At 32.6% G+C, this 24533-nt stretch overlaps 2 protein-coding genes across 12 annotated transcripts in view; one reads left to right on the forward strand and one right to left on the reverse strand.

The window, feature by feature from the left end:
• LOC106072327 (SCY1-like protein 2) overlaps positions 1-2519 on the forward strand; it is a 28629-nt gene extending 26110 nt beyond the window's left edge. For all 6 annotated transcript variants that reach the window (XM_056043468.1, XM_056043467.1, XM_056043470.1 and 3 more), the window contains one exon: positions 518-2519. In XM_056043468.1, coding sequence (XP_055899443.1) covers positions 518-1288 — 771 coding nt within the window. In that variant the 3' untranslated portion in view covers positions 1289-2519. The remainder of the gene's footprint in view (positions 1-517) is intronic.
• A 2351-nt stretch (positions 2520-4870) lies between these two features.
• On the reverse strand, positions 4871-23912 carry LOC106072328 (CD151 antigen-like). Of its 6 annotated transcripts, none has more exons than XM_056043473.1 (10): positions 23787-23912; positions 23426-23610; positions 15598-15666; positions 14491-14682; positions 13738-13812; positions 12371-12469; positions 10957-11113; positions 10199-10356; positions 9166-9249; positions 4871-9027 (listed from the first exon to the last, which is right to left on the reverse strand). In XM_056043473.1, the coding sequence occupies exons 3-10, from the start codon at positions 15643-15645 to the stop codon at positions 8932-8934; spliced, it is 909 nt and encodes a 302-aa protein (XP_055899448.1). In that variant the 5' UTR covers positions 15646-15666; positions 23426-23610; positions 23787-23912; the 3' UTR covers positions 4871-8931. The 6 variants fall into 6 exon arrangements, with proteins under 6 accessions (XP_055899448.1, XP_055899449.1, XP_055899451.1 ...); XM_056043474.1 differs by having other exon boundaries at positions 23389-23610; XM_056043476.1 differs by having other exon boundaries at positions 23853-23868.
• Between the last annotated feature and the right edge of the window lie 621 nt (positions 23913-24533).

Consider the following 24533-nt stretch of genomic DNA (forward strand, 5'->3'; position numbering starts at 1 on the left):
AAACCCATGAGGTCATCAGACATGCGTTAGGTAGCGCCTCCTAGGGAATGATTGGATTGGTTAAAGCAACGTTTGGGAGGAGTTAAGGAAACGATTTGATAAAGCGGGATTTAGAGAAATTAGTTTGGAGATGTAACTTGAAGTGACAAGTCATATATTTTATTAGTTGTGAAATTAGATTGAGTATTAATCTGAATCTAGATATTCATTTGATACAGTTTTATTTCTGTATATTCTGTACATTATTGTGATTCCCAGTTTTTGAATTGAAATTCTGTATTTGAATTGAAAGGATCTTTGTTATTTGAATCTCTAAGACATATTTAGATCTAGAGATATATCTACAGAATCCCCGGCATCACAGTTACAACATATTAACACCTTCGAGGAATAAGCATTTTCAACAACAAGAAAAGAAGAAACATAACTGTGATAGTTATATTTTGCTTTAAGAAATACATTTTTACTTTTTTTGTTTTGTTTTATACTATTTTATTTATTTTGTAACCTATTGCAGACCACTCTGTCATTGGAAGAAAAGCAAAAACTGGCTAAGCAACAAGAACAGGAGAAAGCGCTGAAGTCCCAGCCACCGCTAGATCCTCAGTCAAAGACCCCATCTACTAGTAAGCCAAGTTCTGTTACACCATCTTCTGGACCACGGGACCTGACCTCCACATTGATGGAATCCAACATGCGTAACCTGAGCATGAGCTCAAAGTCTAGCTCCGGGAGTAATATTGGTTCACCAGCTGGAACTCCCATGTCCACATCTGGAGGAGCTAACTGGCCAGGCGCAACAGGCATGGGTGGAGGAGTTAACTGGGCATCTGCTTCCTCAACCAACTCACATTACATGACCCCACAGCCATCCTTATCTTCATCAAACACATCTTTTCCTTCAGCTGAAAAGCCTAAGGTTGACCTCTCCTCCTTTGATACTCTGCTGACCACACCATCCTCTGCTAAAAAGGTGCCAGTGAACCAAATGGGCCAGACCACAGGCATGTGGACAGCCTCACAGCCAGGCATGACGCCTCGACCATCATTGGGCATGACTGGAGCAGGAGGCATCTCTAACAGCCAGGGCTGGGGACAGAACACAATGCCCAGCTATCAGCAGCCCACATTTGGAGCCTTTACAGCAAGCCCATCCACCAATCAAAGCTGGGGGGGAAGTGGCATTAGGCCCATGTCTGGAGTAATGCAGCCTATGCAGGCATCACAGCAGAACAGTGCAGCCAATAAATCTTTAACTAGTGATGACCTCAAAGACTTACTTGGATGACAACTTTAGATGTTATAAAATGTAGGACTGGAAGACTTTTTTTCGAATCCCAACTTTTGATTGAGGGATTAGTGTAATCAGGTTTTTCATTTTGTTGTATTTATTAATTGCATGTAAATTTAAAACATCATACTAAATTTACGGATTCAGTTTGATTTTTGGCAGGTAACTGAAGTGTAAAACAGAAGTTTGTTTCCAGGTCTCAAAGTATATGTTAGGTTTTAGGTTTGACCCATTTATTGGTATGAAGTTAGTGACACGCCTGCACAGTTACTTAAACCTCTTGCCATTATTCACAAGAGCCACAATGTTATTCAACAGCATATTAGAAAAACAAATGTAAGTTTAAAAAAAAATCCTCAACTTACAAAAAAAAATCCTCCTTTCTAATGGAATTAAAATGTATGAACTTGGGGTGTGTAGCCAAATGCTACTTGCCACCTTGGCTTATGCTGTTCTAGGACAAATCATTTTTTTTTCAAACCAGGTCTTTTATTCCTATTAACTTTCACACTTTTGAAATGTAATATTGAAATGAACATTAAAAGGTCCAAGTGTTTTCACTTGTTTCTGTGAAGTTTTTGTTTGGCAAGCTCATTTGACCTGAAGGTCTGTATTTTCCCCATTTTGTCTGATGTGCTAATGCTAAATGGTCTCCAACATGGAGTAAACACGATTAACCTTTAAGAGGATTCCAAACAGAGACTTTAACCCCTATTGGCTTCAATACTGCCACTTTGGTCCCATCAAATTGGAAACAAAAAATATATTGAATCCCAGCATTTTCCAATGTGCTTCTGTTAGGGGCTTTGAGATGCATTTGAACTTCAGTGATGCAATATTGAACAAAACATCCATGTCACATCATGGTATGCATAGTCAATGGAACACTGAATCTAGGAAATTTGCTAATTTTAAATCAAACTTTTACATTCTTAGAATTATTGCTATTAAATTATAACACTTACAGAGCCAGATTTATGACTGGGCACTGCCTAGGGCCTCACCCTGAAAGGCTTGAGGCCTCCACATTTTAAAAATATAAAGTTTTCACTAAATATACATATTAAATATGTGGGAAAAAAAAGAAAAATTCGGTAAAATATACTAGAACTCTTAATTCTTTCTTCACAAATACTAGTTTTTAGGTTTATTAATATCAAGAGCATTTCTATTGAAGCTTAAGAAGTGTAGTGTCCTTCAAAAAAATACTGCTCAGAGGCTCCACTTATGAAAATTCTGCACTGGTTATCAATGTATCTATTTCTTGCTAAATTTAAAAAAATCATCTTAAAAATAGAAAATGTTAATTCCATTTAATTTATCTTAGATAAGGATGATAAATAGTTGTAATTTACACCACAAGAAGTTAAATAAATCATTCTTTTTTTTTTAACATTTCACTTTTAAACATATTTATTCTCTTGTTTGAGTTGTCTGGCGCTGTACTTTACTACACCAGTAATGTAAGAATTTTGAGATATTGATATTGTGATGTAACAAGAATGCCAGTCCCTGAAGTAAAATGGAGATTCAATTTTGTGCACCATATAACAGAACAGCATTTATTCTGCATGCTAATGTGACTAGCCCTCTTTTCACATCCATGGAAAAAACAAGCATTTGCCAATTCTGTGGGCATATATACATAGTAATACTTACAAACTTCCAATATAAATTATGTTAAATGTAAATAAGACAACAGTAATGAATTTGTGTTGAAATGACGACCGCAATATTTTATATTCTGCTGGGCTTATCCTTTTTATCCATTCCACATTGTTATGATATCATCCTAAGAGTTACCACTTTGTGTTTCTTCATGTTCTTCTTCAGTTTATTTGTGACATTGTTCAAATGTGTTATATGCTGTGATAAAATATAAACATTTTTATTTCAAGAATTGTGTTGGCACAAGTTTCAAAAGATATTTAAGAAAACTCTTATTGTTGTTATGAAATTGTCAAGTGCTTTATAATAATTTGTGTGTACATTGTTTTTATTTTAATTTTTATTTTATGCTTCATATCGTGGACTTGTTTCTGTATGTCTGTTTATGTTTAAAGAAATTGAGTTTAAACAAAAATTAAGTCTTTTAATAATAAAACATATAGACTTCTATTCATTAAATATTTATAATAATGATAATGATAATAAAAAATATTCTTGAACTTAATCAGTGTTTCAAGAATGTCTATATTATTATTATTAAAAAAAAGATAGGTTTATTAGGAGACAAAAAGAGCAATTAGTTTTTGAAGTGATTTCCAACCGAAATAGACTTATTTGAATCAAGGCTATTTCTCTTAGAGTGTGAAACAATCATATAAATACTAATTAAAACATGTCCATTAGTGTTGAGGCTAAATGTATTTCAATAGTTACCTGTTAGGTATGAACATTGTCTTAGGAATTTATTGTCATATCAAAAGTTTAATGCCAAAAAGGTATATATCTTCTGGACTTGTGAGACTACAAGGTCACACACTTAACTGACCATTATCATTTGAATTGTTTTTTTTTTTTGTATTTCATTATTTTTCCATTGCATTATTATCACTACCCCATGTATTTTTTTTTTCATTAAACATAGAAAGTGTAATCTTGTTATAATATGTTATTAAAAAGTTGTGACATTTAAGTTGTCTTTGTCTCTGTTATTATGTAATGCCTATATATTAATTTTTAATTTGCTTTTGTCTTCCTTACTAAAGAACCATTATCTTATACAAGACTTAATGCACTCATTGCAAGGCCATTGTATCATCCACAAAGCTGAAATTTGATGTTTAAAACTAGAAAGTTATGTGGATATCACTTAGACCAATGGCTATTATATTCTCCCTACTAAGTTATAGTCAAATATCCTTTAGAGCTGTGATGATAAATATTACCTAAAAAAATGTAATGTAAAGGTACAAATGCTAGGCTGTAATAAATTTTAGTACAAACTAACTGTCACTTAGTAGACTGGCGAAGTCTATTTTTAGTCCTCCGCGGCCATCTCCTTGCAACTAGCTCTGGCTGCGAGCCAGTGTTCTCAGAATTAATAGAATTTAACAACCATAAAAGGAAGCAGCTATAACATCATGATGTGATAGGCATGGCTTATTTAAGGATGCAGAAGTTTTGGAAGAAAGACAAGTCAGTTGTAAGAAGAATCTCATCGAGTCGTCATGTTTTTTTTGAGTTGTAGAACCAGTACTATTATTATATAATATCTAGTTTATTACGAGCTAGAACGAAGATAGTTAACTTGTATAATTTTATTGTACATTGTGTAATTTATTTAAGTGATTTCTAGTTCCAGAATTAAAGCTTTTGTATTTATTGTTGAAGGATCTTCTTTGTTTGAATCAACAGTTGTATTTGAGTCTCCGGCATGAATATCTTGTTTGAGTGTTTAATAGATGTTTGAAATAGAAATCTTCACTAAATTGTAATATTAGAAGACCATTGTCTGATCAACACAATCCTATAGTAACCTCAAGACATCTTTACATTGAAACAAAAGATTTTCACATCTAGCACTCAAATAAATTGATCTTCACACTAACATTCATTAATATATACATTACAAAGTTTATGCTCAAGAAACACTTTTATTTCAAACTTGATTCAAAATTGAATGTAAAAAAAAACATAATATGATGATACTGAAACAAAAAATGGAATGTGCATATACATAAAGACAGAAAGTGATCAGATTCATCCATCAAGTACAAGAAGTACAATACTTACACCTGTTGTACAAACAATTTCTACACTTGACAAGAGCAAATTGAGATTCTCAAACTATATGCATGTTTTATATAAAAAGGAGTCTCTGGGATGGGAATAGGAAGACGTTGTGGGTTCAAGGTACTAGGTTTATATCCAAGAGACTCATTTCAGTTATTACAATGATTAAAAACAAGTCCCACTAAAAATTAATCGGATCACTCTTCCCTTTTGTAAATATATTTTATCACCATTTGTTAAGATGACCTATGGAAGTAATATCAAATGAAGTGAATTCAAATACCTCCTCATGACTTAAACACATTTGTAATTTAATTATTAGTTTAAAAGTATAAATTTACAGTAGTTTCTGAGGAAAATTGGAAAGAAAAAAATTTTGTTTTAATAGTTATTACCGTATTTTCATGCATATACCCCACATACGAGTATAACCCAAATACGCATATACCCTGCACAGATTACAAAATAGGTAAAAACAAAATTGTAAAACCTGCACCTTTGTACTTCCCACATGTCAAGAATCTATTGATAACCCAACTGCTGCTGTCAACATGCTTCGCTTATTGGAAGAAGAAAATGAATATGATAAAAGTTTCAATGGCTTCATTAACTATAACAAAGACAGTGACATTAGTGAGGCGGTGATCGATTGCCAATGTATTGCATGCATTGTAGTCTATACGTTTCAAAATTGGTATATATTAAAGATTCTCTGCTGCATTGGTATTATTTTAATTAGTTTTCTTGAGGTTTATAATGAGATGTTTACAAGGCTTTCCAATGTACATTTCACAACCACACAGCGAACTATAAGAGGTATAAAAGACCCACTGGTATGTTCATAGTTTTTGTTATGCTATGTTTATTAGTAAAATAAATTGTGTAAACCCGGAACATTTGTATACCCCACACAGCTGTTTGTAAAAACTTGAATAACCCACGGGTTATATGCATGAAAATACGGTAGCCCAGATATTAAATGAGAAAATTTGCTTAAGCGGCTGACATTCCCATGGATCAACACATAAAGCAAAGGACAGCACAATACACCCATACATTTAAAAAAAATGTTTATACTAATTATCAAAAGATTTTACAAGTATTGCTAAAAGTCTCATCAATAAGATATTTCTACATATTCTTCTAGTGGAATGTAGAGATCAAAATATAAACAAAAGGGGAAAACTATAAAGGTCTAAGCCAGCAGAAGTACAGGAATATACAAAGTGAACAACAAAACAATGTCATTTGTAACATCCAAATACAATGAAGAAACTATACAAGTATTGCAATAAGTTTACCTGGCCATAAAAGAAATGTTTTAAGAAGATTAGGTAAAGTTCTGTTTTCATTCCCAATGGCATCAGCACTAAATTAGTTTTAATAACTATATAGCAATATAAATGAATAGTAGAAAAAAAAAACTGACATGCATAAAGAATAAAAAAAACCTTTGTTTTTAGCAAAGTAAAAATTATGTAAAAAATCTTCTTGAAATATTTGAGCATTTGAACCAAAGATTGTTTTACTTTTGTTAATGTTTTGATTATCTGTAATATTATAAAGAGAAGAGAACAGCTCTGGAAATATCCGCCAGGTCAATTTTTGTTCTTTATGAATGTTATAGTACAATCATTGCAGCCTGACATTAAATGAAAAAAATATTTTATATCAAAACTGAAATAGTCAGAGAAGAAATATTTATGAATATGACAATATGTTAAAGACATTTATTCTGTTGTTGGAAAGTTCTTTCAAATATATTTTTTTTTCTATATTAGAAAATCATAAAAATAGAAAAAAATACTTGTGACTGTCCTTTTATTATTCTCCCATAAAAGATTTAAAAAGAGCTAGCACTTGTAAAAATTCATCTACTAGTTCCCCTTTTAGATCTTGCAATCTATACAGCAGATGATATTAAGGTCATGTTTTTTTGGCCAACGGTTAATGGACAGGGTATCTTGTGGCCAGCACAACAGCCTTTACTTTCCGCAGTCAAAGTGGACTTGAGGGCGCACTAAAAATCTCAAAATTTAAAATCCCAGTTTTCAACGAGATTTGAACCCAAGACCCCAGGATCAGAAGCCAAGTTCTCAACCACTAAGCCACTGTGCCCTATAGTTAATATTCTAAATTTTTAAAAACTTGATGTATTTTTTAAATATAAAATAAATGCGAAACGTAGTCAAACAACAGTTTTTAAGGTGATTTTTTTCTTTTGCTACTTTATATTTGATTCAAATGGAAATATGTTAACCTGAATAGATGCTTCTTATCTCATTCCATTTGATTTCTCAGCTTACTGCTAAATTTCATCTTCTAGAGAACATTGAGGATACCCATGTTAAGAATATTTATTCCTCAGCTTAGGACAGACTTTACATCAAGGTGCATGACAAGAACAAAGATATAAGACAAAAATATATTTGAAAACACAATTACAGTAAACACACCAAACTTGAATATCATTTGCTTAATACCTGACAGGCACACTAGCATACCACAATGCTAGGCGTTCCTTATACATATAATACTATAACAGTATCATGTTTACTCATGACCCAGTATGGAGTCTGCATGGAATGTGGAATGTTAAGATTTTAAACCAATGTAACATTCAACAAGTATATATGTGGCGAGAGTAAGGCTGGAGTCAGAACAAAAACATATACCTGGGAACCTCAAACAGAAAAACTTGATGTTGTTTATTTATTGTTTTAAGCAGGCCACAGTAAATTATTCAAATCTTCATAAATGTATGTCATCTAGTCTAGTTATACCAAGTAAGCAGTTAAGTGGAACTTATAAAGGAAGAAGAAGAGAGGCCATCCAAGAAGTAGCCAGAGATAAGACAAACATTTAGTCTACACCTGCCACTTAGAACAAACAACAAGTAGTTGAAAGATGACTAAAAAATTCTACATGATTTGTTAAGTAAAATAGATATTTACTGGATCAATGAGATCCTTTCAAAAGCACAAAAGAAATAACAAACAATTCGATTTGTGAAATTTCTAACAATTCATAAATTCTTTCATCAGTTATTGGTTACGAAAATCTAATTCGTTTGGTTTGGTTCCCAAGGTCTGAAAAGCAACAACAGAAAAAATATGAAGTAGAGTTAGAACACTTTCCAATAAGCACCCAATAGAAAATTTACTTATAAAACACTTAATTGTTTAATCTGTCTCAGTAGATCAGAAAAATATGGGTAGTGGGAATGCCCATATAAAATGAATATACTACATTGTAATACAAACCATAAAGCTTATTCAAACAATGTTACAGGATTCTCAGATTTACAATTTATATGGTTAATACATGTAAGCTGAATATCTTCATTGTTCTATTGTCCAGAAAATAAACTTAGAGGTTCAGCTGAACTGCGAATTTCACCAGTGAGGCCCACATCGCTTTTTTTAAAAATAATAGAACAATCATGATAAGATCTTCCATTTATACATTAAATAAATATGAATAGCAGATCACCAAGGAGATGACCACAGACATACAAGCATAAGAACCACTTCTATATGGCCGGATTTTCTGATCAGAACTAGTCTGGGACCCCAACTCATTCAGTATCAATGTTAACACTAAGTATGAAAGAGAGATATCTATACCTTATGTAAACCTAATTAGTAATTAGTAACAACCACATCAACCATGTTTGGGTCATATCTTCAAACAATAGTAATAAACTAAGACTCAGGGATAACATACTGTAAAATATCCTCAGCAAACCTCAGTTCAAGCCAAAGGTTATTAAAAAACATTGTTTAAAAAAAAACTTTTGGGCCTAGATTGTAGCATATGGAAGTGTTAGGTAACTAAAAAAAACGAATTTTTGTTAAAAATTTACAAGGCCTTAAAGATAAAAATGCTAAAATAATTTTGAATTATAAATTATCTGGCTCTCGTCTACGCTTGACTTCATCTTCTGCCTCGTCATTCAAAGATCGAAGAAGGAAAAATGTCACTACCATCCCAGCAACCTAAAAAACAAATTAAAATAGAAACAGATGTTTTCATCCTTAATGACATTAAATAACATAACAGCAACAATTTCATTAAAAGTAACTAAGACACTTCCATTCTTATCAACACAAATGTTTTTTTTACAGAGAACATACCATTAGGAAAGCAAACACGAAGCCCAGAGCAACAATGATATCAGATTGTCCAAGAACCAATTCTTTAGCTTTGTCATAACAGCCCTGTTTACACAAAAATAAATGCAGGTAAGATAATTTTATTGGTCCAAACTATGAAATATTCAGTTTTACTATAAATATCCACCTCAGCATTACAACTATAACAATAACACTATAGATGTAAACACAAACAACATTGACATTCATAACATATGCGATGCACACACAGCCAGCGCTTTATGAATTAAGCTTCTGTTTATGTCTCAGTGGCCATGAATTACCTATACTGTGAGATAAAGGAGTTTTAAAATCTTTCTGTTTTAGCCTCAATAGAGAGAAGCTGACCACTTCATCCAGATCTGATGAAAAGTTCCCATTTCAGACCTTGCGCTCTATACGGCAGATCATGTATAGGCCATCATTTTCATTGGCCAAGGTTAACAAGGGTGTCATGTTGCCAGCACAAAGGCCAACTGCCTTTACTTTCCCCAACTAATGTCAGGTACCCATAGAGCTGGTTGGACTCAGAGGCGCCTTAAAGATCCCAAAATTGAAAATCTCAATCTTCACAAGGATTCAAATCGGAAACCCCCTCCCCTCCCCAGGTTCAAAAGGTAAGACTTTACCACCTCCAGATCTGTTGTACATATACAAAATATTGTAGATAAATAAAAAGCTACCAGTACTTGAAAGCTTACTCTACCAGCTTATTAATACTTTATAGCCCATAAATTAATTGAATCCTATAGCTTGTTTATGCATACATTTTATTTTAGAACAAAGCAGAACAAATCAGCTGATCTAAAATTATTTTATGATTGACTTTATACTAAACATATTTTGTGTGTGTGTTCCATGTTTTTTTGTAGTAACTATATGTGACAGAAAGATTCCAGAGAGCAAAGAGTTCCTCAAAGAAAGCAACTTTAGTTAAGAGATATGAAACCCAAATTTAGATTCTGTCTGAGAAGCAAAAAAAGATGAATCCAAATATTCTGATTAAAGGTTGTACCTGGTACAAGAGATAATCATTAGTAAAAGTGGACTCAAAATTGGAAGGAGGTCCAGTGGAGAAAAACTGGCAGTGTTTCAAACTCTTGTAGTCTTTGGTCTTTTTGTCCACAACACAGCAAGATGGCGGAACATATTTTCTATCTCCGTCACCTATTTCTGATTAATTTATACATAAAATTACAAGGCAAATAAATATCTTCCATCAATGTTAGCAAATAAATATCTTCCATCAATGTTAGCAAATAAATATCTTCCATCAATGTTAGCAAATAAATATCTTCCATCAATGTTAGCTTAAAGAAAAAGAGACATTTCTGTGTAAGTCCAACAAAAATTTTAATTGCAATTTATGTTAAGATTTAAATGCAAACAAGTTTAACTCTTTGACTTCCTAACCAATCTCCCAGCATTGATTAGACACAGATCAATGCTGGCAGCGTTGGTGCTTTGAAAATTATCATTAAAATTAAATATATAATTTTCTAATTAAAAACAAAGTAGTTATTTAAGTTTAACTAAAGGGCGAAAATATTGATACCGTCTATATATGGAATATAATTTGGAGTCAAAGAGTTAAAGGTGCTATTCGCATAGATAAGCCTATTCGAAGACTTGCAGAATGCATTTTAGATAGGACACTAATCTTTTGATGAAGAAAAGGGGGTAGAATTAAATAAAACAATTGCATACAAAGCTAGATGAGGACTTAATGGGTTTTAAACATTTTCGACAGTTATTATTCTATGTTATACTTACTCAGCTGCCTGCCATAAAACTCTGTTCTTTTGTAAATAGGCCAAGAGTCCTGACTTTCTATTTCATTGTCATTTTTAGGATTTAGACCATCTTTGTATGGAAAGTTGAAGAGGACATAGGGACCAAGTGATTTCCTACTTATGGCACAGCATTCAAGCTGAAAACACACATTTAAATTGTCAAGAGTGTTAGGTTCAGATGTCACAAACATCTTCTGGTCCTGACAGTGTGGGCAGATGTTGCACCACACTGTTCATAACAGAGCGGGAATGTGGTGGCTGAGTGGTAAGCACTTGGCTTCCAAACCAATGTCTCTCGAGTTTGAATCCCAGTAAAATCTGGGGTTTTGAATACCATAATTTTGAGATTGTCCTTAAGTTCACCCAAAACTATGGGCAGGTGACATTAGTTAGGAAAATTAAAAGGGGTTGGTCGTGCTGCAGCCCACATGACACAATTCATTAATCATAGGCCATAGCAACAGATGACCTTGACATCATCTGCCCCATAGATTGAGATATGAAAGTGTTACTTTCATTTTTTACTTGACATTACAAGCATTTCATTTGTAAAAGAGTTACAAAGTAAATAAAGATGAGATTATTTACAATAACTCGACAAAAAGTAACAAATAACAGATTTGTTTTCAAAAACATTTACCACAATGTACTTCCCAAGTACAGCAGTATTTCAAGAAGAGCTTGCATATGTTTAAACGAGCTACTAGGAAAATGCACAGATCTAGTAACTGCAAGCAGGTTGCAAAGATCACAAGATGACATAAACACAAAATAATGTTCAGACAGTTATCTCTAATTAATTCCATCTTGATCTAGACTGATCTTCCATTCAATACTATGTGCACCACCATAACATTATTTGTGCATTATTTACATATCAGCACACAGGCGAGGTCATGGTCATTATTATCTTATAATAAAGTTGAACTAAGAGAGTAACCTTTATTTCAACATAATTTGTATAGATAATATGTGAAGATTACAAGGAAATAGTTATGATGAAAGAAACATCAAATTCGGCCTTTGCATAACTAGATTGTGGAGATCATGATAAAACTATGATAAATTATGTTGCATTTATTCAAATAATAATAATAATAATTATAGCTTTTATCTAACGCTACTTTCGTGCTTAAAGCATGCTCAGAGCACTGTGGTCCAATATCATTTGTGGACTGGTGGGGAGAGGGGGTATCTGAGAGACTGTTTTCCGTGCTGCCTTTGGGCACTCAGTAAACACAACTGTGCTCGAGTCGGGTGTCGAACCTCAAGCCCCCTTTATAGGTAGCCAAGCCAAGCCAAGTTCAAGCATACTTAGCCTCTCGACCACGCTTCCCACATAAATAATAAATAAATATATCTATACAAATATAATACTAGACACTACAGCATACCTCTGTCTGTAACTTGTCCCAGGAATCAGTAATGACCTTGTCAGAACCATAACTCTCGATTAAACTTTTTCTCATGCTGTTGACCATAACACTTTCCACCTGGACACAGCAAAAGAATGGAGTCAAAGAGTTGTTATGATTGAAAGAATAACTACTACAATTTTGAGCATCCTTCTGTTGAAGTAAGCATAGGACTAAAAACTAATTCATATGGCCGTCTCTAATTTTTTAAAATGATCTTTTCGACTATATATTTAAAACAAAAAGTACTCTTGCCATTTTGTTTAAACATATTTGTTGTTCTATTAATACATAAATAAAAAGTTCTTTCTAATCCTCAAAATTCAATTTTACGTTCTATGTTTTATTCAAAGCTTTATTTGAAAAAAAACACATTAATTTAGTTCTAGTAAGAAGGGTACAGACATTTTCTTTAAAAAAAATTTGCATTTTCACATCACAAATTTACATTGGGTATTTTATAATTAATAATTATAATAATGCAATTCCTAGAGCACTGTTAACAAACAAAAAATTACAAATATAAACAAGAGATCTAAAATGACAAACTAATCTAAAAAAAGTTTTTAACAAATAGCTCTTAATGTTCTTTTTGAGTGTATTGTAGCATGTTGTCTGTCTGAGATCATGTTAATCACATTAATTTTTTCTTTGTTTACTTTTTGTTTTTTAAGATCCAGTCCAAATTTTTTAAGCCACAAAAAAAAATACAGAAACATAGAAAAAGAAGATAAATGATATGAAGAGATGTGATGATGAAGTCACAGAATCGAAAGAAAAACTTCAGAAAGTGAAAAGAAGATGAGAAATGTTCAAATAAAGGATGCAAAGCTGAAAAGATCAATGTTGCCAAATGAATCTTGAACAGTTATATGCCAAATGAATCTTGAACAGTTATATTCTAAATGAATCTTGAACAATTATATCTCAAACAATTGCAATAGATCTTCCAATCAACTGTGCTTTATTACTGTTAGTTGCAATTTTTTTTTTTTTTAAGTTTTTACTTCAATAATGATCATATAGCGAACATAAACTTTTCCCATATTGATACTATTTGTGCTAGAAACAGAAGAGTTTAGAAATAGTGCTAAAGAGAGCACACAAAAAAATTATCATACATTTTGTACAACACATTACTTATCAACATTTCCTATATCATGTACACCAGATATACCAAAAAAAAAAAAAAAAAAAAGCTAACTATTGGAGTCAGATAAAAATCTCCTATATCAAAGTAATTTCTTTACCATAATAAATAATAAAGAAAAATAATTGGAAAAAAAAAACAGAATTGTATACATAAACTGCATGGCTTGTGATATAAAAGAGCAGCCCATACTAACCTCTCCTTTGAAAACAATGGCCAAAATAGCTGCTACAATCAAAATTAGGAATCCAAATATGAGAAGTCCAAAGTACTTCATGAAAAAAATAAAAAGTTCAAAATTAATATATATTAATGCAATTTTCTTCCATTAGCCCTTTATAAATATTCATATCTATGTATGAAATATAAAGATAATAGGTTTACAAATAACAAATGATCCTTTTTTTAAATTTATTAAACAAAACTATAAATTAAAACATAAACAAAGCAAAAAAAACAAAAAACTTTATAAAACAAATATAATCCAGGGGGAAAAACTGTACTTATTAATAATAATTAATTGACTAATTGGTTAATTTTTTAATTGATTCATGTTTTATTAGGCACAATAAATAATTGTGGAAAGTTTTAATTTGATTTGAGAATGGGTCTGTGGGAGAAAATACCAGTACAATAACATAAGTGGACCCAGGTCTACATATTTGTCCATATCTGTGAATACTGAAGGATTAATTTCCCTTGTTGGTATCAAACAAAATAATTATTTACCAGCAATTAATTGACTAATTGGTTAATGTTTTGTATTGATTCATGACTTGTCTATGCCAATGAATGCAAAGTTTCAACTTGATCAGAGAATGGGTGTGGGAGAAATAACGTGTAAAAGCTTTTTAGCAGACAGACAGATAAAGTTGATATAATTTTGTAAAAAGAATATTGAAAATGCTCCCAAACAAATGTATTCTTTCATAGACAATATTTTACTTACAATCTTTAGCCATCGTTTGTTTTCTTTAAGGACAGCCAAAAGTCCAACAATACTTATGCAAATAACAACAAAACCCACAGCGATGAGAAGGTACGAAGCAGCACTAAACAATGTGTCTCCAATGACATTTGAAACATAGAGCTTGGACACTGCAGTCCATATTCCAACAGCGAGAAGTGCGATACCGACTAGCTACAAAAATTGAAATATGTTTACTTATTAATTTAATTTATATAAATGTCACATAAATAATTTTTTATATTTAAATGTAAGCTAGCCTGTTATCATTAATGCAAAATAGATAAGCTTAAGCAAAACTGCAATTTGTAATGATCTTTAAAAAACAACTATTAATTTATTTTGTTCTAATGATAAAGCTGGGGCACAGTGGCTGCGTTGGTTAAGCTCTTGGCTTTCAAACAATAAGCTGAATAGATCACTAGACATAATAGCTAATGATCTTCAAAAACAAAAACAAAATTTAATAAAATACTCTGAAAGACACAAAGATAAAAGGCACATTCCTCGTCCCATATGCTAGGACAAATTTGTACAAATACTCCTTCTTCCCTAGTGCTGCTAGAGCATGGAATGGGTTGCCTGAGCTAACCAGGAAAACCAGTGACTTGGCAGAATTTAAGTCATTGATTAATATGCATGACTAAATGCATGAAGCGTAGGACATAATCATCTTCTTTTTTGAAGTAACGTCTGTATTATATAAGATAAGATAAGAAGAAGATAATGGTCAGGTTTTCATTTTAATTTCTGTGAGACGACCTATCACAACAGAAAGAAGCCAAAGAATTCCATAGACCAATAGTGAAGTTATATTTTAATTCAAATGCCAACTATTCAACAACAATTCATATCACCCAAAACTTGGTGAAGAAGGTGAGACAGGATTAAATCCCAAATGATTAAAATGAAATTAAACTGCTTACTCTGATAGATGCACAACTGACTGAAATGGTTACAGTCATTACCTATACAATTTTTGCTGTCAAAAAGACTGGTGCAGCTAGCAAGATAAATATTTTTTAAAACAATGGAAATAAATTAAAAATAAGGATAAAAATATAAAAGGATATAAATAGATCAACTTACAATAAATATAATATTGAAGATGGCTAACAATAGTTTAAAACAGTTCATTGTACAAGCTTTTCTTGAAACCTAGGAAAGAAACATTTAAATATCTAGTTCATAAATCTGTTCATGTAGGATATAAGGAATGGAAGAGTAAAAAAAAAATATTATAAAACAAAGACACACATAACAAATACTGTAAAAGTTATTGACTGCTTATCATAAGGAAGAGCTATCAGTCTTGATACCAAACTTCCATATCATTTAATTAAAACCATATCATTGACTTAAGTATCTGAAATTCCTTGAAAAACAAACCAAAAAAATATCAATATTAATCCAAACCTCCTAGAGGATGAGAGAAGATTGTGTAGAGAATTCAATGATGATTGTGTGAAGTTAAAACTATGGACCATTGTGGCAACAGTCCAAAGTGCAAAAAAACATGGCAAAGGTAGTCAACTATAACATAATTATCAAATATACAGGGGTAAGGTTTCAATTCTGGACCACTGTGTTAACAGTCAGAATGGCATACAACATAGACTAGCATCCATAAAATTATTTAAGAAGAAAATTTTAAAATCATTTTTATAATGCTAACTTTATTAAATTAACTTGAAGGACTGTGAGTTGACCTAACACTAGTCTAATGAATGTAACAAATTATAAAATCACTTTTACAAAGCAAGTAAGAAAGAAATCTAGCTCATTTTAACCACCCAAGCAATAGTTTTGTTAGAACATGTACAGATTTTTCAGCCACTTTTGTGATATCCATCTAGCACGCTTACATTAAAAATAAAATGAGAATAAAAGTGCTATTAGAAACTCCATATCATCATCACTTGCATCATGATCGAAATACATGCAATGGTTACTTTTAATCATCTGAAAGAAAGATCTTTTAAAATTAAATTTGCAAACATAAAGTCTTAAGGAGTATTTTATATAATCAGAAGGGATATAACCGTAGTGTCTTTAATGACAAACACACAGCTCTGTGTGTGTGTGTGTGTCTGTGTGTATGTCTGAGTGTTTTAATATTTTTCGAATAAAATGTAATCCAAAAAAAAAAAAGTTTAATATCAGAAAGCCTGCCTATTGTTTTTAAAAATGAATGCATATTGTATGCACAGATATATTTTTAATTACTAAGACTTAAAAAAGGTTAATAGGCAGTTTTTATTAACCCACAACCACCCTATAAGTTAGATGTTATTTAAATGTAATATGTTACTCTTCATTTTTTTCAAACTTAAAAAAAAAAAGTATAATATTTTATTTGTTGCCCTGAGATGAAATTGGAACAGAAAGCTTGTCAACTAGCACTACAATTGAATAAAGTTCAGCAAACCTGCTTCTCTCTAGTCACTTTTTCAATAGTACTAATTTCCATTTCACCATTTCTAGAATCCTTTTCAGAATCATAGTTTTCAGCTCTCCGTGGCATTTTAACAGAAATTTTTTTTCATCAGTATAATCCCATGATATTTAATGGAAAACAACAGTTTAACAGAAAGTTATCCTTTATGTCATAAAATGTATTATTACTAATATAATTTACACACAAATAGCACTGAACTACAGAAACATTTCACTGTGCATGGTTGAATACTGATTAGATGACATTATTCAGTAGAATGATTTATGGCCTTTTGAGATTTTTATGGTACCAATGTACACTGAAGGGGATTCCCCTAAAAAGTCCATGACATCACATAGTAAGGCATGTAAATGACTGCAAGATTGTGAATGATATAAAAAAATAGAAATATAACCCTAAACTGTGTCACATCACATAATTAAACTCTACCACAATGAAAGAAGCTTAAAAAAGTTTTAAAGTGATCTGCAGATTTATTCCCCCTTTAGAATGATCATGTTTGCCAAAGGTGTTTGTGTGTGTGTGTGTGTCTGTGTTTTGACAGTCTGCAATCTTTTCAGTCTTGAGTTCAATGGGAGTTGTAACACTGATCCTGCCCACTTGTATGGAATGGAACTGACTGGGCTGTGCTATTTTTATGTCACCAGAAAGACGTGTGCACTATGCAAGCTATTGAGAGGCACAGGTAACAGAAAGAAGGAAATGGCCAAGTCATTGACCTACCTACATTTCTACCCATGCCTTCTCTGTATCCAATATTTATCAGTAATAACACTAGGTGGGAAATAAGAAGGCATATGCATGTTTAAATGTGTGTAAGGACTGATTAGAATGATTAATTAAAAGAGTACTGTATAATAAAAACTTGTTTTCAGCCTAAATTTTTAATATAATCTTTAAAAACAGGTGAGCCTCTTTAGGAAAGGAAAGGGGGGAGGGGTGTAAAAAGGAATTAATGAATGAAGATATATAAAGACACTAACATTCCATATTTAGACAATAAGATGACAAAGCAAACATCCAATAGATCCTGTAGTAAGGAATTCATAAAACTAAGGTGCAGTTTACTGTTTGAGGAAAAGGTGAATAGAGGAGTGGGGCTTTGTAAGATTAAGGAGCAATATAACAACAAAAATGGAAAATGTTTATAATTGTCAGAGCGATTTTACATCATAGTATGTTAATAGAGTTTCATTTTACAAAAGAACAACATGCAATTTTTTTTTTTTAAGTCTTTGATTTCCCTATCTAAAACAAAGCCACACACTCAGAGTGCTCTCACACACAAGAAAATTATTAAGTAGTTAAGTAGATAAAAATTTAAATATTTTGTAATTTAAATTTCAAACAAATATTTTATTTTTTAAAGAAATCTACAAAATTACACAGAGAAATTTGATTATTAACATGAACATTAATAAACATAACAAGTTTATCACATTATAAATTTAAAATGAAAGAAAAATTATAATAATTAAACTGTCCCAGTTATGCAAGTTCGATAACATTATAAAAACTAAAAGTTCAAATCCTTTGTAAAAGAGGATGAAATTTTCAAAATTCTTTCTTATTGCATCATCTTACTCCTATCCGCTTATATTCATATCATGTCATTTTGCCTAATTTATCTGGCCAGGACTGAGATCTAAATAGAAAGTGAAAACAATAGACAAGCTTTCAATACATAAATAACTATTTAACAATGCAAACTCTGAGATTAAATAATATGTGTATTATAGTTAACTCAGAAAATCTCAATCATATTTAAAAAAAAAATACTCCACAAATAAACCCAGAGTCATTTTACTAACAAGTAAAGAATAACTTACAGTCATACTACTAATAAGTAAAGTAAAGCTTATAAAGTGATATTTCTAATACTTAATTAGGGCATATTTATACAATGAGAACCTATCAATAATACTTAATAATATAAATCAAGATAGTGCATAGGCACTAAAATTTCAACATGATTATTATGATTGTAACAGTATGTATTGATAACTGACAAGCTGATGTGTGTATGCTGTCTGAACATAGTGGCATGGTTTCTATGGTGACAGTGGGAAGAGGTTAGTGATTGGTTGTGAATCATGCAAGATGTGACTGACCGTTTTAAAAAATGTTTTGCACTTTGTCCCGAGATACAATACAGCTTAATGTTAATTGCAGAAACATCAACCTTTCATATTGCTCATATGGTATTTTGCGGCATTGTCAGCGGTCTTAGGTATGACAGAGGACTCCAGAATGCCAGAGTGAAAAGACATGTTTTTGTAGTGAATTAGATTTTGTTCAAAATTCCATTTTTATATTACTAAAGTCTACTACAGTGTTCCCAAACTTTTTCCGTAACAGAACACTTTGAGCATTCTGAGTATTTAATGGAACACATGTGGTGGCCTACTAGTTAATTATTCCAGTAGTTTGCGAAAAACACTAGGGTTCCACAGAACATAGTTTGGGAAACACTACATTTATTTATTCATCTCAAGTTAAAATGTGTCTATATTGTAATAAAAGTTATATAAATAATATTGTTCACAAAAGAAGTTATTCAAGTTATTTCAAAGTTTACAAGTTAAAATATTTATACGCCTACAGCAGTTTAGTTGTTACCAGCAGTTTGGCGCTACAAGTCAATGACTGACCACAACAGGGGGATCATTCAAGACAGACTGTACTAATAAAGTTGAACATCTGGTTGTTTATATTTCAATGTGTAATATGTTAGGAACATGTAGACCTAGGATCTATAGGAACCTTCAGTTGGAATGTAAACTTCGTTTAGTTTTGAGTTAGAATTTGTAGAGATCAGTCTTGTATTTTTATTAAATCTAGTAGTAAATTTGAATATTTTTATTTTGAAATTTGAAACAAAGTTATTTATAATCTGATACAGTTTCTTTATATGGTGATTCCAAGTTTTGAATTAGAGTTCTGTATTTGATTTAAAAAGGATCTTCATTCATTGAATCTCCAAGATAGCATTTAGATCTAGATATATATATACATCTATAGAATCCTTGGCATCACAGTTACAATTCGGCAAAGATCTTTTCAATACAAAAGCTAAAGCAAAACTATAGTTTTACCATTTTCTACCAGTCGCTGGACTACATTAATTAAGTACAGTGAATAGCATATTTGGTTTTTGAATTTTTTAGCGAAAGAGTAGCAGGCTAATTGCACTGTAGATACCTCAGAATATGCATTTTTTAAAGCTTAAAATAACGGAAATAATGCTTGGATCCGGGGTTTCGCCCTGGACCCCGCTGGGGAAGCTCAAAGTGCTCCCCAAGACTCCCTAGCTGTCCCATGTCTACAGTGGCGTCACTAGGGTGGGTGTCACCCAGTGAGGTCAACTCAGGGTGTCACCCCCCTAAGTAAAATTTCGTGTTTTTTTTTGTTTGTTTTTGAGCCATAATACAAACATTATAATTAACTACACTACTTGATTGTTAAACAACTATAAAATGAGTGTCAATTAATCTGGCAATAGATCTTAAACTGCATCTCTAAAGGCTATTATTTTAGAACAAAAAAAACAGTTCCAATGTACCAAATACTTGAGGCAAAAAGCATTTTCTAAAAAAGAATGTTGACCACATAGATTAAGAGAATGTTATACACATCTATTAAATAGCTTTTCTGTTGGTTCTTAAGATTTCCCACATGATGGCATAAAGGCTGGTGTTCAGGAAAGTGGAGAACCATCAGAGCCCTTCGAAGTATCAAACAAGTCCTAGCACCTACACTGTTCAGTATAATGTTCCCTGCTATGCTGACAGATGCATTCACAAATTGAGAAAACAACGGGATAAATATAACATACAGATTTGATGGTGGCCTATTCAACCCGAGGCGGCTTAAAGCAAAATGAAAAATAAAATCAGCAGTAATCAGAGACTTGCTATTTGCTGACGACTGTGCCCTAAATGCCTGCTCTGAAAATCATCTTCAGCACACTCTCCAGAAACGGAAAGATCGATAATGAAACCAACCTGCATATTGACAAGGCCAGTGCATCCTATGGCAGACTGTCTAAAAGCGTCTGGAACAGGCGAGGTATCACTACAAATACAAAGCTAGGGATCTATCGAGCTGTCATTCTCCCTACATTGCTCTATGCCTCAGAAACGTGTACAGTGGACAGAAAACATGCAAAGAAACTGAACCACTTCCACATGACATGTCTAAGAAAAATACTGAATGTCAAATGGCAAGACAAAATACTAGATACTGAATTCCTTCGAAGAGCGGGTCTGCAAAGCATCAACACAATTCTGATGCAGTCCCAGCTGTCATGGGCAGGAGACGTCTGCAGAACGGAAGACCAGCGCAAATGACTCTTGTATGGCTAACTAAGGGAAGGAAAGGGCTCACAAGGTGGTCAAAGAAAGCGCTTCAGGGACAACCTCAAAGCTTCTCTAAAGATGTTCAGCATAGACCCAGCCACCTGGGAGACAGAGGCACATGACAGAGCATTATGGCGTCGCGCTGTGAAAACCATAGTGCAAAGCCCTTAGCCCCCGGATGACAAAGTGGTCATCATCGAACCACGATGGACGAACTATAGGTAAAATTTCTTGTACTTCTTTTTGGCTCCACCGAAGCTAACAAGAAAGAAAAGAACGCCCTTCAGAACTTGCATTCTATGGTGCAGATGATGTAAAGGTCGTCTATGTTGCCAGTGGTTAACGAGGGTGTCAGCTGGCCAGCACAACGATCACCTTTACTTTTCCCCAACGAATGTCAGGTACCCATTAGAGTTGGATGGACTTTACGACTTGAATCCCAGTCTTTTCCCAGCCTTCACCAGGATTCGAAACCGGAAGCCAAGCGCTTTACCACTCAGTCACCGCGCCTCCATACATCGAAGCTGTATTTTTTATATTCCTGATCTCGACATATCATAAATTCAAGCTCACTCATTTCTAGAAATAAAATAGATATACAGATATTAAGTAGATCTCATCAGCTTTTTTCTCCCTTAAAATCTTATTAGTTATGAATCTGATCAGTATGTACTATGACAGGTGTACTTTCGAACAAAATACTATTATTATGACTTTTCTAAGTATATCTTCTATGTGGTTTTCTAAAACATTTATAAACTTTTCCAAATTATAGATACACTTTCAGTAGCCTACACAACATTTCCAGCATCTTAATGGAATTTCTATATTCAATAAATACTTGTCGTTAATATGGCCACGAAATGTCAAATATTCTGATTTTATAGAATCAACCCATGCAATATATCCTTTCATTGTTTTCTTCTTTACAACAATCATAGCAACGACTTCTTTGTCAATTGTTTTTGTAGCCGGATGTTTTCCAATTTTCCAATCCTGATGACTAGCTTTCATACGTCTTTTAATATTCTAATTTCGGACTTTATTTCCACCACTTATTAAATTAAGTTACTAATTACTACAAATATTTTTTAAAATGTAAATAGATCTATTTATTAATTGTGAATAATATGTTCCATTATTTAGCCACTGACTCTACTTTAAAAAAAAAAAAAACTATTCCAAAAGTGCATTTTTTCACTTGGGTGTCACCCACTAACGGGACTGCACCCCCCTAGTGATGCCACTATAATATAGTCTCTCTATATATATATATTGTGGAAGGGGGGGGGTAAAAAGAAAATCTCCTCCACACCAAAAAAAATCCTGGCTCCGCCCATGATATGACATCATGTATGCCATTTGTGGGTTGGTTTATATGGTAATGCCCCGGCCGATTTTGATTGTAATGGGGTCTAGTATATATACGTTTTCCAAACTTCAAGCTTCTCGATCTATTATGGTTATAAAGTTATAATGAGTTAAACGAAAATTATTTTTTTCGATCACAGTTTTTTTATTTTTACATTTTTTATATATAGGCCCTTCTATTCCATTTTTATACACATAAAACGGCATAACTTCACTCCTACTCCTAGATATAACATACTACATACATAGTATACTACAGTATAGAAAGATTTATAAATTTTGTGTGCTTTTGAAATGTAAACCTCTCAGCAAACTCTACGTAACTAGTTAGTTTCTGTTATATAGATCTATTATTATTATTAATTAGGCTATGTATTTAATATCAAAGTACCTATCATTAGATGATTAGTCAATCATTATTTAGATATAGTTCATATAGTTTACTTTAGTGTGAATTTTATTTGAATTATTAATTAGATTTGTAAGCCAAAAGAAGCCGGCAATTTGAATTTTTTTAGTTCAATATTTTGAATATTAATTGGTAAGAATATAAAAAAAAAAAACAACTAGATATAGACTCAAATACAGTTAACATTTTTAAACGGGGGATAATCTAGACAATTAAAATAAATGGATTTGAAACATCAATGTTAAAGAATATTCAAGTATCTAGATCTACCACCTTTGACACACCTTTATAGTGCTTGTTTATATAAATCGTATTTCTCACCTGTGCACCTCTTCGGTGTCTAAAATTAGGCAAAGTTCGGGACGCGGAAGTGTGCCAAGCTAGGTCAAGATAAATCTAGAAGCCAAGAGAGACTACGGGAATACTTGAGAATAAGATTCAAAGACTCAATGATTTTCTCTTTTATCCACATCCCAGTAGAACAGAAGTTTTCCAAGATACAAATCCTGCAAAATAAATATATAGATCTATAGATTTAGTGACCTGTGCTATGGCCTATGACTCGCCATGACCTACTTATCCACCTCGGTGATATTTCTAGAAGCGTAGGGGCCTAATATAGAATCTAGATTATCTATCAGAATCAAGTTCATTAGTAAATAAAAATAAATAAAGTACCCACTGCCATCTATTAAAGAGGAGAAGAAGCTATCTTAATTTTATTTCATACTTTAGTAGGCCTACATACTAGCTTGCAGGTCTTAGTCCGATACCGATACGTAACGTAGCCTACCGTAGGTCTCAACTATCAAAGGGATGGCAGCCTTTTAATAGTAGGGGGCGCCAAAATGGGTATAGAAAAAAAAACTACATAAAATATCAACTAAAACGAACTTCAATGGGACTTGGAATTGCTAAGCATAGAGAAGGAGCTGGAAACAACTTTGTTATTGAAAACTTCGCTATTGCGAAGTTGTAGCCTATACTTCTGTAAGAAAATATGACTGTTGCTAAAGATTGTTCGTTCGTAAACTTCGTTTACACTGTAAGTTTTGCATTTGGAGTGGAGCCGTAAGACACCAAAGGTGCCAGTGCTAGGCACGCGTGGGGCAGCAAAAAATGTCGCCCCCCCCCCCCTTTTTTTTTTCCCAATATTGTACGCCGGTGTTTCAGAAACTTTACAAGAGGTGAAAAAATCGTTCGCGCCGTTCGTTACCTAGGCCATCTGGGGTCTGGTAGAGTTCTCTAGTCCCCCGAGGTGGGTCCGGGTGGATTTATTGAATTGAAAAGGGTTAAAAAATTTAAGACATCTAATTATTTAAAAAAATTTGGTTTTATTTTGCATATATAATTACCATAACCGTATGTTTGGAATCCGAATTTACGTCATGGTTGTTAATTAAAAACCGTCTCGTTTAGTGTTTTTTTT

The sequence above is a fragment of the Biomphalaria glabrata genome, chromosome 10 (assembly GCF_947242115.1).
Source record: "Biomphalaria glabrata chromosome 10, xgBioGlab47.1, whole genome shotgun sequence".
NCBI lineage: Eukaryota > Metazoa > Mollusca > Gastropoda > Planorbidae > Biomphalaria > Biomphalaria glabrata.

Bases quoted from the DNA above. Each gene is read 5' to 3' on its own strand.
- LOC106072328 (XM_056043472.1), bottom strand. From the start codon at position 17,032: ATGCCACGGAGAGCTGAAAACTATGATTCTGAAAAGGATTCTAGAAAT. The intron at 11,114-12,370 runs GTATGCTGTAGT...GTGTGTTTTCAG, and splicing joins GGGACAAGTTACAGACAGAG to CTTGAATGCTGTGCCATAAG. The intron at 9,250-10,198 runs GTACAACCTTTA...TTGTGTAAACAG, and splicing joins ATGATTATCTCTTGTACCAG to GGCTGTTATGACAAAGCTAA.